A 16,225-nucleotide genomic window follows, 5' to 3' on the forward strand; every position below is an offset into this window, starting at 1 on the left:
TCCCTAAAGATAATACTTACACAAAACAGAAGACCAGAAAATGGCGCGCAACTAGTAAAGAAAGGGAGAAGAAATAGGTCCAGGATGACCCCAGGAGGAGGGAAGATGTTCAAGATATGCTGTAATGTATTTCCGGACTCGTCCGGGGTACTTTGTTGCATGTCCTTCAGCCTTCCTTACCAACGTAGACGTTAGTTTTATAATTCGTTCCATTAATGCACTGTGTTAAGCACAGTTGCAGTAATAGGTAGAATATGAAGACGACGGTGCTGACCCTTCGGTGGGTGGTGGTGGGTGGTAGTGTAAAGCTTCCCCCGTTCACTACTATCTTCAGCACCGTTCTATTTGTGCGTCCCTCAACCAGAGCGAGAAATGATGCAAACGAATGCAAACACGTAGTGTAATATGCTTAAATCCGATCTTTCACACCTTGAAGAAGTTTTACCTCAAGAAGCATCTTTGTCTCGTTTGGTATTGTGTTATTTTTTACCATTCCTGAGAGACTTCTGTTACTGTAGTGTTATAAAAAGAAGTAAAGCACGTTCTCTACTGCCCAGATAGTGAGAAACAGGGAAAACCACGCCCTCCGGAACAAACTCTGCAGAAAAACAAAAACCTTAGGTAAACACATGTGCGATTTCAAGATCCTTTAGTTTCGATGTAATATCTTGTGCACCCTAAGTGCTACAATTCCGTTTCAGTTCGTTTCATTGTTTCTCGTCCATCGACTGAACCTAATGTAAGGAAGAGAGAAATAAAATAAAAAAGAACAAGATGATACTAAAATGACGATCGTTCGTTTTTCACGCGCTGTGCGCGATCGATGAGTAAATGAAAGAAATTGTATGGACTTACCGAGTTCGGTTTTGGTTTTATTGTTTCGTGGTAAAACAGGAAGAAATGTGCGTGTGTTTAGTATTCATATCACGACGCGTTTATTAACATGGTTGTTACTGCCAAAGGAAGCAGAAAGGAATGGTGTACAATGGGGGGAGGAGAACGTTCCATTACAATTGTGTTCCGCGCATTGAGTCTTATGAATGTAAGTTACGGTAAATAATGCACAATTTGTAAGCATCCGCGATTTATAAAACAAAAAACTTGAAAACTAACTAAATACAAACACACAAACGAAACAAATTAGATTCCGCCTAACACTTTTTGTCAGGAACACTAAACTAACTTGCAATGTTTTCATTTCTTGTTCTACCGTCTTGGTCTGATGCTTTCGCTTAAATTGGATAGTCAGTCCTGTGGAGTACTGTGAGGCATACAGCCGCCCAGTCGCGATTGAAACCTCCAGACCAGAGTGCGTTACCGATCAAACTACTTGAACGGCGCCTTTCCGTGTGTTGCACAATGTTTTTTGATTTATGGGCCTATATGCGTGTTACGTACAGCGCAAATCACAAAATTAAACAATAAATAAGGACAAAAAAAAACAGGACCGACCGTTCCCGTGAGCATTTGCGTATTCGAACTGGCCTCTTTGTATAAGTAAGCGAATGTAAGCCAGCCTCACAATCCTGAGTAAATCACTTTAAGCTTAGCAAAAATCTACCCTACTCCAACACACACGCCCCTACAATTGCAAACACATCGCTTTACACACGAACGTTTACCCGAAACGCCGCCGACAGTTCGTTCGACGGGAAGGAAGCAAAATCGGCCTTTGCCGCACGGTGTGGCTTTCTGCTGAGATATTCCTGCATCACATCGCAGGCCAGCTGTTCCGCCTTCGCGCGTATCTGCGTTTGCTGTTGCTTCTGGTGATTCTCGTGATCAAGGATCGATTTGGAGACGCTACCGTGCACGGTATGGGTGGAAGGTATTTCCGCACCCTTAACCAGCGACATGATCAGATCGTGCTTGACGCGCGTTATCTTCTGTTCCAGCTCCTGGATACGATCGTCCTTCGGCTGCGGTACGTGCAACGGTTCCAACCCGGAAAGGATCTTCCGGTACTCGTTCGCCTGTACCTTTAACCGTTCCGTTCGTTCGTCCTTAAACGCACGCTTCAGCAGCGACAATTCCTGTGCGATGTACGGCGAACTGGCCGAAATGTCCAGCGCGGTCGTCGTCTTAAGGTCCACCTTGCGCGAGCTGAACGACTTCAGCTTATCGCGCAAGCTGCTCTTTTCGCTCTCCAGCGAATCGATATCGCTCTGCAGGTGATCCATCGTTTCTTCGAACTCTTTCTCCTTCCTGCGTGGTGGGTGGGAGAAAAGGATAAAATATTAATTCAAAAATGCACACAAATAAACCCGCGTAACCCAATTACGTACTGTTTCAACTTGGCGCACACTTCATCGTACTGTTTCTGTAGCCGCGTTGTGTTCGTTTCGTGGTCCTGCTGCAGCACGGACAGCTTCTTCTCGGCCAAATCTTTCCGTATCTGCATCTCGGACAGTTCGTTCTGCTTCAGCTTGGCGGCCAGCTTAAGCTGCCGTATCTCCGCCTCCCGGTTCTCGAGCGTGGCCGTCAGTGTTTTCGTTTCTTCCAGCTGTTTCTTCACTGCCTGCGCACGCAGTATGATCGGTGCGACCGGTTTCTCCTCCGGTTTGGCGGTGTTCGTGGCCGAGACGATTTCGTACTCGTGATCGAGCAGATACTGTGCCAGCTGGCCCATATCGGTGCTCGCCGCGCTGAGCACGTTGCGTACGTTTTGTGACGGTCCGAGATCATCCTGCTCGTACACCTTCTCGCAACTGTTCGATAGGATTTCCCACAATTTGTCGTGCGGCACGGAGGTTTCCGTTTCGGGATCCAGCGTGACCAGCTGCAGACATTGGCGGGTAGCGTAGAACAGTACACTCATCACCTTGTTCAGTGCTTCGGCTGTGCGCTTGAGATTGCGCAGCGTGTTCATCGAGAGGTTGCACTTTGTGATCGCGACATCCTGTGGCAGGCGACGCTTGACGAGTTTCAGCTGTTGTCGTATGTTTTCCACGTTCTGTAGAATGTACTGCAACAGCAGTCCGGAATCGCTGGTTTCATCACCGGGCTGTGGCGGAGTAAAAGGAACGAAGAACGATTAACTACTTGTGCTAGGATTTGAATACTTTGACAAGAGTCATTTGAAACATGAGTATACGCTTCCAACCTTAAAATGCAAAAACACATTAAAAAGTTCTAATCTAATGTAATTACTTTGTAGATTCAGGAAATACACACCACACACCAACATACCTTTATCAATATCTTAACGATGTTGGAATCGTTCGCGATCGAATCGCATGCCGCACCGATCGATGCGGTACAATCGCGCACAATTTGCGTTTCGTTGACGAGATCCTCACCAGTCAGTAATACCACGTACATTGCGTTGAAGAAAGTTACACACTTTTCCAGATCTGTAGGAAATGGTACAAAAAGCAACACATTAATCACGTTCCCAAACTGTCTCCACCATGTTTTGACGTACTGTCGGTGGAAGAGTTTTCATCCAGCTGGTTCGCCTTTAGCAGATCGACAATTTCGTCCACCATCTTTTCCTGTGCCTGCATCTCCGGCAGTGCCGCACCGATCTTGAGCAGCGTATCCGCTTTACAACCCGTCATGCTAAACAGGAACTGATGCATAATGCTCTGAAGATTATGCACGTGGTGTAACAAGCGCGACCGGAACCCGAACTGTGCCACCTCGTGGCCGGTCAGTATCGCGGCCCGGTCCATCTGCGGCACGTTGGCAAACCGTTCCCGGGCCTGGCTAACAATGATACCGGACTTGAAGACGATGCGCGACACGAGCAGTATCACGAGGATGGCATCGTGATCGCCACCCCGTGCCATAAACACGTCCGGCATGAACGCGGTCAGGTAGCGCACGTGTTCGTTCGCCTGCGTCAGCTCGATCTGGCGCAGCTGCAGATCGATCGCACGCGTAAACGCCTTCGATTCGGCAAACATTTGCTTGAAATCGATCGTCTCCGTAATGAGTGCCGTATCCTTCGATTGCTGCTGTTGCTGCTGCTTGGTCGATTCGTGGCTCAAACGTTCGCGCAACTCCTGACACTGTTCGTTCAGCCGCTGGACTAGCTCGCGGAACTTCAGTATCGTCTGGTCACGGTCGACGATCGTCTCCAGGGCGGCGTCTTTTTCGCGCATTGCCTCACGTTTTGCCGCATGCGCCAGATCGAGCTCCTCGCGCATATCCATCTCCAGCTCGTGGTTGCTCTCGACCAGCTGTTCGTGCACCTCCTCGAGCGCCTCCAGTTCGGCCACTTCTTCCTGGAGTGATTTTACCTTATCCTCAAGCTCCATCTTTTTCTCTGCCAGCTGCTCAACCATCTCTTCCGCGCCGAGTGCCGCATCGACCTGCTCTTGCAGATCACCCAGCTGTGCCTCCAGTTCATCGATTTTGGCGGAAAACTTTTCCTTCGTGCGCTGCAGTTCCGTCACTTCCGATTTCTTTGTGTCCAGTTCTTTTTCCAGCTTTTGAATTTCGTGCTTTTCGTGTGCGGAGAGATCGCGCAATCGTACCAGCGTTTCTCGCAGACGTGCGTTTTGTTGCTCCAGTTGTTTGAACTCGTAGGTCGAAGCTACGGCCGTACCGTCACCACTGATTACACCGGTACCGGCCGTACCGCTCGAGCCTAACTTTTCTTGCATCTCCGTTTTCAAAATTTCCAGATCCAGCGTCAGCTCTTCGATGCGCTCCTTGGCCGTTTCCAGCTCGAGCGCTAACGTGTCGGCCTTCTCCTCGGCCATCTCCTTGTCGAGTGTGATCAGTTCAACGTTTTCCGCCAGTTCGGACATTTCCTCACTGTGCAAATCGCGTGCCTCGATTGCATCCTTCGCATCCTGTTTCGCCCGCTGCAGATCGCGCTGAAGCTGCGAGTGAGCGTCCATGATTTTGCTCTTAAACTCCACCAGCTGCTCGTACTGTGTTTTCATCTTGTCGAACTCACGCAACCGTTCTCGATCTTCCGCCCGGCGCTGTTTTAGCGTTTCCAGCTTTTCGCCTAGATCGTTATTTAGCTTACGCATCTCTTCCAGCTCCTGTTGCAGCTGTAGGATGTGAATGCGATCCTCGGTGGATGAGCCGGGAGCGGGTGTCGGCGCTGGCGATGGCGAGATGAGCGATTGTCCCGGGGTGAACTGTGGTTTCAGCGTTTCCACAAAGCCGGTCTCGACGAACGAGGCACGCTTGGAGGTTTGGAGCGATTCCGGTGGGCTCATGTGCGATCGCTGCAGCGGTTCGTGCCGATCGGTTTTCACCATCGTCGGGATGGACGATACCGGTGTCGGGATGGACGATTGTCCCGAGGCTCGTTCACTGCCCGGTGAGGTTAGCTGCGTTTTGGAACCGAGCGAACTCGTGCTACGGTTGAGCGACATCCTAGAGCTAAAAGAGAAAACAGAACAGGCTTTATAAGGCGTGGGTTTCAGCATATGTCCGATCTTCTACAACACTATAGCATCACCGAAACACAGAAGACACATTGCAGCTGAATAGAGCGCTCTGGTGGATATAACACAATCCTCAAAGTACAAATATCTACATAAGGAACATTATTCGGTTTGTACAACAGAACAAGCGCGTGTTGATACGGTATAGAAGCGCAAGAAGAAACATAAAAACACACAACCAAAAGGTGCGGCAGCAGGAAAACGGAACAACCAGAGACGCGTGTGCGCATAATTTCGTAAAGGAACGCGCTCAAGGATATGCAAGCAAAATGTCATAGCAAAAAGGAGAAAAAGAACCAAACTAAAGGAAGAATCATTTCGAGACAATCAGTGAATGCAGTTGAAACAGCAACAACATAGCGTTGCGGGTTTGGTGTTGTCGCGTATAAATTGTATGCGATGAACGTTAAATGTTTACATTTGTGCGAAACGTGGAATCATGCAAAAGAAGATTTGGCAACGGATGCAATTGTAAGAAAGGAACATTCGGTGACTATACACAAGATGATGCAGACAAGGCAGAACAAATCATAATATTGCTAAGTAAATGGATGATGTTAAAAATAACCTGGATGTTGACAGTGTCATTGTCATGGAGGCGCGCTTCGTTTGCGGCTGCTTAACCGGAGACTTTCGGCGCACCCTGATCGTTGTTGTCGTGGGGGTATAGAATGAAGGATTACCGCGGGAGTGGAACGTTTCGTACACCACATACGGATACGATGGTGTACAGGATGATGGATGAATAACCATGGTGGGTTTTGCATGGTTTTGTTGGCACGTAGTTGTTAGTAGTGAGCGTTTCCACATAGAACCATCGTACAAGAATGGAACACCGGGGCGGGCGGATGGATTGATTAGTATTACATTAGGTAACGGCAATGGTCAGGACGTGTTACAGAGGGAAAAGGAAAGAAAAAGAGAAAGATAATGGGTTAAATGTTGCAATTACGCTCCGGTAAGAAAGTTTCTATCGTAGGAAAGGTAAACAGAGCTACGTTACGCTTAACTAACAACGAGCCAGGGACAATATAAACCAAAATTGAACTTTGTTCAAATTCTGAAATATTCAACTGAGCCTTACAATACAATAATAAAGAACTTAGCTTAACAAAATGAACATAAACTGTATAAACAGTACTCTTTACGGGAACTCTGGAAGGATAATGTTTTTTTTGGTGTTGGGGTGGCAAACTACAGGTTGGTTGCAAACTTATCGTTCACACTTACGCTGTTGGCTTGGCCGTAAACGTTTGTGTCGATCCAGGCATTGAGGCGAGTGATCGAACAGAGCCCGCACTTGAGACGTGCGACAGATGAGGTTGTGAGCATTGGAATACATAAAGATAAGTTTTAGTTAGATTGCGTCCCACACTACACTCTACGAAAGCGTTTTGCTTTGGACAAAACATCAGCAGCAGGAAACAGCAGCAAACAGCGATCAGAAGCTGCATTTTTGGGTATGTATTGGTGGAGACACATTCGTTAAGATGATGGATGAGTACCCATTTTGGGGATGAATTTGACTTTGTGGCCTCTTACAACTCTCGTGTTACCCGATTGTTGAAAACTGAACAATGATGAGTGTAAAAAGAACAGTGTGGTTCGAAACATCTATTACACCTAGTCAATCTAATTACAACCAAAAAAAAACCGATCCGGATCGAACAAAACACATCCGGTACGAAGATGATGGTGCTAAAACAGGTTACGTGCCTAATGCATAACAAATATTCAGACCGGAAACTGTTTAAACGCACTATTATTCGTGAGCTATAAGCATCTTCTGCAAAACGAATCATCGAACGTAATTGAGGAGAAACGGAATGTATAAATTAAAGGCTAAGAACATGACGCACTAAACATTAGGTGACCTACGCAAATGTGGATATGGATCAGGGGATGATAAACAAATGTTGCATTTCGCTTTGAAAACAGCAATTTAATAAAGATTAAAAAGAATGTGTGTGTTTTTTTTGTTTGCGGGTGTTTGTTTTGGCACTTACGGTACTCTGCCAGTTGCGCGCTTAGCACTAGCGGATGTTTTTTTTAACAACGACAAAAGTTACACAGGAGTATGTAGATGGAAGAGAAAGACGTAAGAGATAGATAGTATCGGGTGGCACCACATACGACGTGACGACGGCAAAATGGTTCACAAAGGTTGTGATTGAAACCCAGACGAGGTTCGTTTGCAGCCACAAATAAGGGGCTTTGGGTAACTGCCATGGATCTTGAGCGTAATTCTTGCCCCTACTGCTTACTAACCTGCTCAATCGGGACCGTGGTTTCTCTTCCGGTGTTTGTGCATCCTCGATCGGATTACCAGCGTCATCGATAAACACCAGCTGCGTTGGCCGTACGAACATTCCATAGTTTTCCTCACACTAAAATAAAGGTGCGTTGGTGAGATATTTTACGGATACGCGACTGGCAGGCGATTGGCTACGTTACCGAAAAATACTGATGTCCTTTTATCGATCCGTTGTTCTTCCCTTTAGCTTCATCCAATATTACGCCAACCCATTTGCCGACGGCAAACGAGGTCATACCGAGGTACGCAATCGTGCCACGTACATCCTTACCGGTCAGCTCGACACGCTGGCCAATTTTAAGATACTTTTCGGCCATATCGGGTTCTTTCTATTTGGGGTGTGTTGCCGTGCCTGCTGGTGCCTCGAGGTCCGGGTGTACGTTTGTTGCTGTTGCTGCTTTCACTGTGGAGAACAGAGGCGTTGATGTCATCAGTGGTTTCCCATTGATTCGTAGGTGCAATACTCGGCGCAATCAGACCAGCAATTTACCTGTCGTTTTTGCGCGATAAAACTATTGCTTTTTAGGTGTGATTGGTGATATAACTTTTGTTTTTTACGTTCACTATATAAAAAGAATAGTTGTGTACATTTTGATCACCTTTCTATGCACTGGCAGAAGTGGAAACTTTGGGCAATAGAAAAAAATCACTGTCCAGATTTGACATTCCATCGAATGACAGCTGACTCGGGCAGAATTCGGGTAGCACAGAATTCGACCAGTTTTCTCACTGCTACTCATAAGTGAGATAAACACGTTACTCACTCTCGCGCAACGAGCAAACGCGGGAAAATTACAATGAGCGGTACAACGTGTACAGTTACACAAAGCTGTTTTATGTTATTTGTTGCTAATACTTCTTATTTAGAGCAATTTGATGTTAAACCCTCCCGTTTCTCAAAGCGTTATTTCGCCCTACAGCTTGTGTGAAGCAGAGCAATGATAACTATTGCACGTGCTTTTACTGGAGATTCGCACTCCGTTTTGAGTTCGAAAACTTACATATGGGTCTACTTGGCGTAACGATGTAATAGGTTTTATTTCAGGAACCGGCGTATTTTGAAGGCATTGTCGTTTGATTAACCATATGCGCTGATGCTGGAGCAGATTAGATTCAAACTACAACGCCGAAATTTGAAACCCGGTTTCTTCAAATAGTATTACTCTTAGTACATAAAGAGTACAGAATGTATTTATCTCAACAAAGAATCTTTTTATGAAATGCGAAGAATATTTTGAATTAGTGATAAGGAAATAAAATGCTAGTTACTCCCTTTTCAGGGGGATTCAAAAGGGATTCAAATTGATATCGAAATGGCGCTGCGCTTATTCTTGTCTTAACGTCTCACCAATTCACATAGTCGGATAGTCAATTCCATGTTGAACCCACTTTGTTGTGAAATTTAATTCTCGACCTTCAAGGTATCAGACTAAACCCTCTAGACATGACACCATTAGTCCTGTTAAATAGAAAAAATCCTTGAGAAATCTCATTGTCGTAATATTATTCCCATACATTCTATCATATTGATTGGTATAAATGTAGGTCATGTAGAATGTGGGACATATTTGGACCTGCTTTGGAATGATCAAATGAATTTAAGAATTTCTATCACTTGTCTACACACATTACCATCAAGTGTATGAAAATACCTAATCTGCTAATCGATACGTATTGCAAGCGGAAATTGGAAGGATGTTCCTTCGCAGTTTGTTCTGTGACGAATTTCTCCAATACTGCTGGATGACTCTGCGAAAAACGCCAGCAACACGAATCCCTCGAAAAGAGCCCCAATATCGGTACTCCCTTACTATAGCTGACATGATACAAGAAGCTTTACGCGCGAGTTTCAGTAGCTGATGTTTCTTGCTGGCCGTTTACACACGGCCATACCTTGGCAACAGAAGCAACCAAAGCGAAGAGCACACGCACGGTAACGAAACGGAACAGAATAGTGGAAGACATGCGAAAGGTGCAAAGGTGCGCGTCTTCGTACACAATACAGGCATCACCGTATGGGCACGAAAAAAGGCGGGATTCCGCGCTCGGGCTACCTCGTCCGCGAGCATCGGCATTCATTTCGGTCGTTCTTTATTTTGCGATGAATTATAAAAGAAGATCATCTGGGCGCCAAACAAGTTAGTCGATTGTAGAACGTGTTCCGAGCGTCTGCTCCGTCGCTGTTGTTCCGTGGGGGGCTACCGACTTGTTAGAACACAAAAAACTCGTTCGAGATGTGTGCGATTGGTGAATCGGAGCAATAATGTGCGATCATCTCGTGTGCTGTGATTAAGCGTGTATTAAGCAAGCGAACGATATTATTACGACGTGATCGTGGTCGTTGATCTCCAACTATTCCGCAAACCGTTCTCTGTGTGTGTGTATGTTAAGGATGAGGCAGTACAAAAAATCCATTATTGCCACGATCGTGATCGCGGTGGTCGCGATCTGGTGTCAAACAACGGTAAACGCTCAGTTCTATAGCTTAAGCTTCGGGACGGACGAAAGCTACAACACTGCACCGGTACAGCCGGCCCCAACCGGACCGACGCAGCAGGAAATCCGTATCCAAAAGGTGACACCACTCGAGGCGATGATCGACAAGACAAATCACCTCGGGTTTCGGGTGCTTCACCAGCATTCGAAAGGGAACAGAAACAATATAGCGTTCTCGCCGTGTGCCTTGGCCAGCATTCTGGTTGCGCTGTATGAAGGATCGGCCGGACAGAGTGCGGCCGAGTTGCACGAACAGCTGGTAGTGCCGTACGACAAGGATGTGTTGCGGGTCGGTTATAGGGACATCCATCGCAGACTGCGCAGCTATTTCTACCAAAGGGAAAATCTATTAAATGGGCTTAGTTTGAGTAGTGAAAATATAACGATAAGGTGAGTATCGTTGTATGCGCAAACTGAAAATAATTCGAAAACAAATCCTCTACGTATGGTGTGCATTTGCTTTTGGGAAGAAATCAATCTTAGTGCTTCATTTAAATTAACCTGTTTGTTAGGCCGGAGTATGAATCGGTGCTTAAGTTTTATGGGTACGATTTGGAAAATATACCCGAGATGCGAACGCCAACTACCACAACTCCACCACCGTCCACGATGACGGAACTGGAAACGGATGATACGACGACCGATGCAGCGACCGAAATGGGAAATTCGACGGAGTCGATGGATTTTTCCACCACCATGATGGCATCTCCTGAGGAGTCAACTACGGACAGTACGGTTGATGGATTAACAACAACGACGGAGGCATCCGAGACCACGGACGAAACTGTCGACGTGGATACGGGTACGACTATTCCATCCGAACCAGCGGAGGAAACTACCACGATAGCGGAAACAACGGAAGAAACTTCCGAAACCTCAACAGTGGAAGGCGACGAACCCACCGAAGCAACGGGTGGTGAAAAGCGTCGCCGAAATCTACGCAAACGTGGACAGCGCTTACTCCAGCGCCGCAATCCAAACTCATCCCAACGGAGACGATCGCTTCGTCTGAAGCGTCAGCCGGAAGAGATCGATATCATCAGCCATCAACGATTTCTGCAAAACTTTCTACTGCAGGACGTAACAACCGGTGCGCCACCAATCCTTGCTACGTCCGCATTTCTTCCCGGCGCGACAGACACCACGGGTCGGAAGAATCCTTTCCTTCAGCAACCGGATGCGTATCGCTTGCTGGATGATACGATCGAGCACAACTTCTATCTGACCGAAACGGATATTGTGAAGGTACCGTACAAGGTGTACAACACGATCCTGAAGTATGCTTACATCGAAAGGCTGCAATCGACCGTTATCGAGCTGGAGTTGGATTCCGAAGATTACAAGCTGCTCATCGTACTGCCCGACTACGAGTTTGGGTTGGGCAATGTGTTGAAGTTGCTGCAGATAGGCGAAAATGTGCCGAGCCTGCGTGAAATAACTGATCAGATGAGCCCAACCTGGGTGAAAACGATCGTGCCGAAGTTTAATCTCAAGGGAAACATCATCCTGACGAGCGATCTGCAAAGCGTAAGACAGTGCGCGCGATGGGATTGATTTATGTCGCATTATGACCTCTTTTCTTCGTTTGTTCCGTTTCTTATTTTGCAGCTGGGTGTTAACGATATCTTTGAACCGTCCCGGGCTGACTTCTCCCTCATGACGGATGATCCCTCAGTCTACGCGAAGCACATCGAACAATCGATCAACGTTAACATCCGGACGCATTCGCTGCAGCAGCTAAAGCGTAATTATGTAACACGACGCAAAACGAATGCTACTGCAAAGAGGCACATTTGTATCATTGTATGTTTCTGCATGACCGATGGCTGTAATTGCACTGCCGAATGATCAGTGGGCGTTGGTGCTACGGGTCTCGTTTGCATTCTGGAAACCTTGGTGCCATTGGCGGAGATGTGCATTCGTTTTTGTACATTCGTGTTTCATTTGGCAGAAATGTGCGTGCATTTAAAATAATTTGTCTCTGTCTCTTTCTCTTCCAGGGTTTACATCGCTTTACAAAAACCCGGTCGAGCTTGCCGTCAACTATCCGTTTCTGTTCTGCATCTTAGATAACGAGCTAGATTTGGCGCTGATGGTCGGAAGAATACTAAATCCACTGAACGCACGCATACACTAACACGTGGAATAAATGGAACAATAAGTTTCCAGAAGTACCAATTGCGTTACATAATTTTGTTCTGAATATTCTCTTGTCGGTTTTAATAAAGCTTTCATCATGAATGTATCGTTATGTTTTTGACTTATGAAATACAGTTCGATCTGTGTATATTGGTTTATTTTTCCTACTGTTTCCTGGGTTTCTTAAGCAATCTTCCCTGCTGCACAACTATGTTGCCTCTATTATATACATCAAACGATCACATACAAACGGGTATATAAATTACAACGCTACCATATGTAACTTCGCTTCCGTAGCTTATCCTGACGATCAACTAAACAAAACTAAAGAAAATGAAGTACGTTTACGTGTGCTGCACATTTGCTTCTACTACCGCGCGATTACAGTCATACGCCTTCTAATTTACTAGCTAATTTATTTGTCTCAGGTCGTTGCTTAACGTTAGCTGCAGGAAATGTTCCGCATTCAAACACATAGCGCGCACAGAACAACTTCCTCACACACTCTTGTACACTTTGTTCTTGTGTTCTATTTGGTATTTTAATCGGTAGTGTCACGCTACTGGAAGACTTGTTTGGTTTTCTTTTAATTTTGTTGCACATTTTAGCTTAAACGCATACACCAACCGGCTCCGGTGGCCGGGTTTTACGTCGTGCCAGTTCATTAAGTTGCGATCCTTTCGAAGGATCGTGAAGAAACGCAAAGCTGCTTGCGATACAGCTGGCACACACTTTGTACATGTACTGTGTGCGCTTGTTGATGAGTGGACCACATCACATGTATCCACCACAGCCGTTGAATGAAAGGGTGGGTGGGAATAAGAGGATATCTGATTGGCAATTAGAGTGGACTTGCACCTTGCTTGGCAGCCGTAGGAATCTCCACACTACTTTGATGCTGCCTAGCTGTGGCGTCAATCTGTTGCGTTAACCATACCAACGGGAATCGGGGAGCAGGTCGTTAGTGAGGAGAGATGAGAGAAAAAAGAAAAATATAGCAATTAGTATTCTTGGCAGGATGATGAGCGGGAATGATAGGCATGCTGGATGGTTTCGCATCATTTCGAACATTCCAGCGAAGTCATACGCACATCTCCACCATTTTCGATAAACTTTGCCATCCGCTGCTTCATGGCACGGGCAACCGGGGGCGAAAATAGGTCTGTGTTTATATAGGTTTGCTGCTCATCCAGGTAAATCCGCTCGGTACCCTGAGCACCGCGCCATCGCAGTAATAAGCTGGTACCGTAGCCAACGATGAACGTCACAAGATACCCAAGTACACTGAACCACAGATAAGACACCCGGTAAAGGTAGAAGTAATCGGAATCGTCACGCGGTTCTGCGGCCCGCTGTGCCATCGCCAGCGGTAGGCTCGTCTGATTGAAACCCCCGAAGGCGGAACAATCTTCCACGGAAAAGTCGAGCGTTTTTGTCGGTGGTCTAGGTTGTCCGAAGCCTATCCAAAGCGAAAATGAGAGTCCCACGAGCAATCCCGTAATCACGCCCTATTACACAGCAAAAAGAAAACAGAATATGTAAGATAAAGAAAATATCGATCGAAACAGTTGACTTACCCGCTGATTGGCACGCGTGGTGAACATTCCCATGGAAAACAGTGCAAACAGTGGTCCGCCGACAACGCCAAAAATCGTAAGCGATGCCTGTAGCACACCGCCCATCTTTTGCGCGAGAAAAGCCACGGCAATGCAGATCACACCGTACAGGAACGCCATCACCTTGCTCGGGAAGCTAGATTGCAGGTCGGGCAACGGTTTCCGCTTCACCTTCAGGTACAGTGGTTTCAGATAATCCTCTAGCGTAACCGCCGCCAATGAGTTAAGGGCTGCCGATACGGTCGACAGACTGGCGGAGAAGATGCCGGACACGAACAGGCCAGGGAGCCCGGGCATATCACCCATAGCATCGACAACAAACAGTGGCATTGTTTGATCGCGCACCTTAATACGGCCCTGCCGCAAGGGATCACAGTTGCGGTAGAAGTAATAGATCGCTAGCCCGCTGAAGGATGTGCTCAGGCTAAGCAGCGACAGAATGGGCCAGTTTAGCCACAGTGCTTTCTGGGCAGATTTTAAATTCTTCACCGTTTTAAGCCGTTGCACCTGCGTTTGGTTGACGGCATAGAGTGACAGATAGGTAAACATACCGCCGATTGTCAGCGTCCACCAGGTATGGCGCGTAGTTGGGTTTGGATCGAAGCTGTAAGTAAACAGAACAGCGATACGTAAGAACGCAGGGTAATATAGTAACGGAGAAGAATGATGATCACACTTACTTCCAAATCTCCAACCGTCCACCTTCGGACGCGGCGTCCCAGATCGGTCCAAGACCGCCGGCTTTAATGGCCGCGCAAATAATGACCGCGTAGATGGCGGCAAACATTAGCACCGACTGAAAGACGTCGGTAAACAGAACCGCCTTCATCCCACCGATCGTTGAGTAGAATGTGCAGATGCCACCGATCGCCAGGATCGAATAGGCCTGGTCCAGACCGGTAACAGCCTGCAGGGCTAGGGCCGGTGCGTACACCGCAATTCCCATGTACAGAATCATCTGCAGCGTGTATGCCAACGACGCAGCCAGCCGTGTCTTTTTGCCGAAACGCTTCTCTAGATACTGGGGGATAAAAGCGAAACGTTACTAATGATCGAACGCAGATTTTGGTGAATCGAACCCTGAATGTTTTGCATGCATGTTCCCGGGTTCTGTCTTACCTCATACGCACTGCAGGCTTGCAGGCGGAAGAATACTGGCAGGAAGAGGTAGGCCGCAATCGGAGTGGCAAGCCCGTACGACAGGTTGATGGCCACGAACTGTGTGCCGAACTGGTAGTTTTCGTTCGACACGCCCAGCAGCGTGATCGCGGACATGAAGCTGGCCATCAAGCTGAACGATACCGGCCAGATCGACATGTTGCGATCAGCGAGCAGGTACTCCTGTGCGGGAAGGAAATGAAACCAGCGGTACAACGTGAAAGAGAAAGAGCGATAAGTATCGAGTTCGCCGGGTGTTTCGAGGGTCCAAAGTCCAGCGAAAGATCGCACGATCGTATGTTATGGGTATGCTTTCAAAATGGTTGATGGTACCAATTGGTAGTGTTCAGTTTGATTTGGGTCTTGGATGGTTAACCGAGGACTGGACTGAGGACTGTGGAGTTTTGGGAGCTTTTGAAATTCGCTTGTAATTCGCCCTTTCTTGTGGTAAGTTATACGATAATTCACATGTCTTATGAAGTGTTTGTTGCTTGCCGTCATCTAAGCACTAATCTTTCACCGGGTTGCAATACGTACCGTGTTTGTTTTCTGTTTGCCACCGGAAAACCGATAATACACTCCGATTCCGGCGGAAACAAGCAGCATGGCGATGAACACAACATAGTCCCACACACCGAACGACGAAGCCATGATGATGTTGGTGGTGGATGCTTATCAAATATCATACGTTCCACTACGGCACTCGATCGATAAATTGCTGACACCTGTAAGAGCGAGCGAAAAAGACACACTGATTAGACAGCAAACCAAAGCTGGGGAGGTTTAGTTGACAAGCGCGTCAGTTAACAGCTTAATTGCGGGCAATTCGTAATCTACATTGTTGCCCTGGTTGCGATTTATAAACAACACCTAATTAATTGTCACCTCCTTATTTTTGTGCGGCACGATCCAACCACGCTACGTTAGACGCACAAACTTATAACATTCTAGCACTGCGCTGGTGTGGCCTCCTTCGCGGTCGGTCCCGATTTGAACGACTGCCAGGCGGCGAACGCCATCCGCCTCATTATATGCCAACCGTACGGGAAATCCGAGGAAAGCGTGTCCGGCAATCTCTCACACAACCATAC

General features: G+C 47.0%; 3 protein-coding genes across 3 annotated transcripts; 1 reads left to right on the top strand and 2 right to left on the bottom strand.

Moving 5' to 3' along the window:
- Positions 1 to 1,604: 1,604 nt before the first annotated feature.
- On the bottom strand, positions 1,605 to 8,042 carry LOC128719259 (dynactin subunit 1). The gene is made up of 9 exons (XM_053812882.1): positions 7,866 to 8,042; positions 7,680 to 7,798; positions 7,418 to 7,444; positions 6,642 to 6,710; positions 5,980 to 6,054; positions 3,425 to 5,346; positions 3,190 to 3,353; positions 2,286 to 3,004; positions 1,605 to 2,205 (listed from the first exon to the last, which is right to left on the bottom strand). Exons 1-9 carry the CDS (start codon positions 8,040 to 8,042, stop codon positions 1,605 to 1,607), a joined length of 3,873 nt encoding a protein of 1,290 aa, XP_053668857.1.
- A 2,075-nt stretch (positions 8,043 to 10,117) lies between these two features.
- Positions 10,118 to 12,358, top strand: LOC128707035 (uncharacterized). The gene is made up of 4 exons (XM_053801978.1): positions 10,118 to 10,611; positions 10,734 to 11,748; positions 11,830 to 11,965; positions 12,222 to 12,358. The coding sequence occupies exons 1-4, from the start codon at positions 10,118 to 10,120 to the stop codon at positions 12,356 to 12,358; spliced, it is 1,782 nt and encodes a 593-aa protein (XP_053657953.1).
- Positions 12,359 to 13,201: 843 nt separating this feature from the next.
- On the bottom strand, positions 13,202 to 15,785 carry LOC128719723 (putative sodium-dependent multivitamin transporter). The gene is made up of 6 exons (XM_053813353.1): positions 15,672 to 15,785; positions 15,096 to 15,317; positions 14,657 to 14,997; positions 13,938 to 14,580; positions 13,452 to 13,868; positions 13,202 to 13,279 (listed from the first exon to the last, which is right to left on the bottom strand). The coding sequence occupies exons 1-6, from the start codon at positions 15,783 to 15,785 to the stop codon at positions 13,202 to 13,204; spliced, it is 1,815 nt and encodes a 604-aa protein (XP_053669328.1).
- Between the last annotated feature and the right edge of the window lie 440 nt (positions 15,786 to 16,225).

This window comes from Anopheles marshallii, chromosome 2 (assembly GCF_943734725.1).
Source record: "Anopheles marshallii chromosome 2, idAnoMarsDA_429_01, whole genome shotgun sequence".
Lineage (NCBI taxonomy): Eukaryota > Metazoa > Arthropoda > Insecta > Diptera > Culicidae > Anopheles > Anopheles marshallii.

Coding starts and splice junctions, on each gene's coding strand:
- LOC128719259 (XM_053812882.1), bottom strand. CDS start 8,042: ATGGCCGAAAAGTATCTTAAAATTGGCCAGCGTGTCGAGCTGACCGGT. Junction 3,005..3,189: donor TCGTTAAGATATTGATAAAG/GTATGTTGGTGT, acceptor ACTCCGCCACAG/CCCGGTGATGAAACCAGCGA. Junction 2,206..2,285: donor GTGTGCGCCAAGTTGAAACA/GTACGTAATTGG, acceptor CCCACCACGCAG/GAAGGAGAAAGAGTTCGAAG.
- LOC128707035 (XM_053801978.1), top strand. CDS start 10,118: ATGAGGCAGTACAAAAAATCCATTATTGCCACGATCGTGATCGCGGTG. Junction 10,612..10,733: donor AGTGAAAATATAACGATAAG/GTGAGTATCGTT, acceptor CCTGTTTGTTAG/GCCGGAGTATGAATCGGTGC. Junction 11,966..12,221: donor TTCGCTGCAGCAGCTAAAGC/GTAATTATGTAA, acceptor TTTCTCTTCCAG/GGTTTACATCGCTTTACAAA.
- LOC128719723 (XM_053813353.1), bottom strand. CDS start 15,785: ATGGCTTCGTCGTTCGGTGTGTGGGACTATGTTGTGTTCATCGCCATG. Junction 15,318..15,671: donor GCAAACAGAAAACAAACACG/GTACGTATTGCA, acceptor CTTCCCGCACAG/GAGTACCTGCTCGCTGATCG. Junction 13,869..13,937: donor CCACGCGTGCCAATCAGCGG/GTAAGTCAACTG, acceptor GCTGTGTAATAG/GGCGTGATTACGGGATTGCT.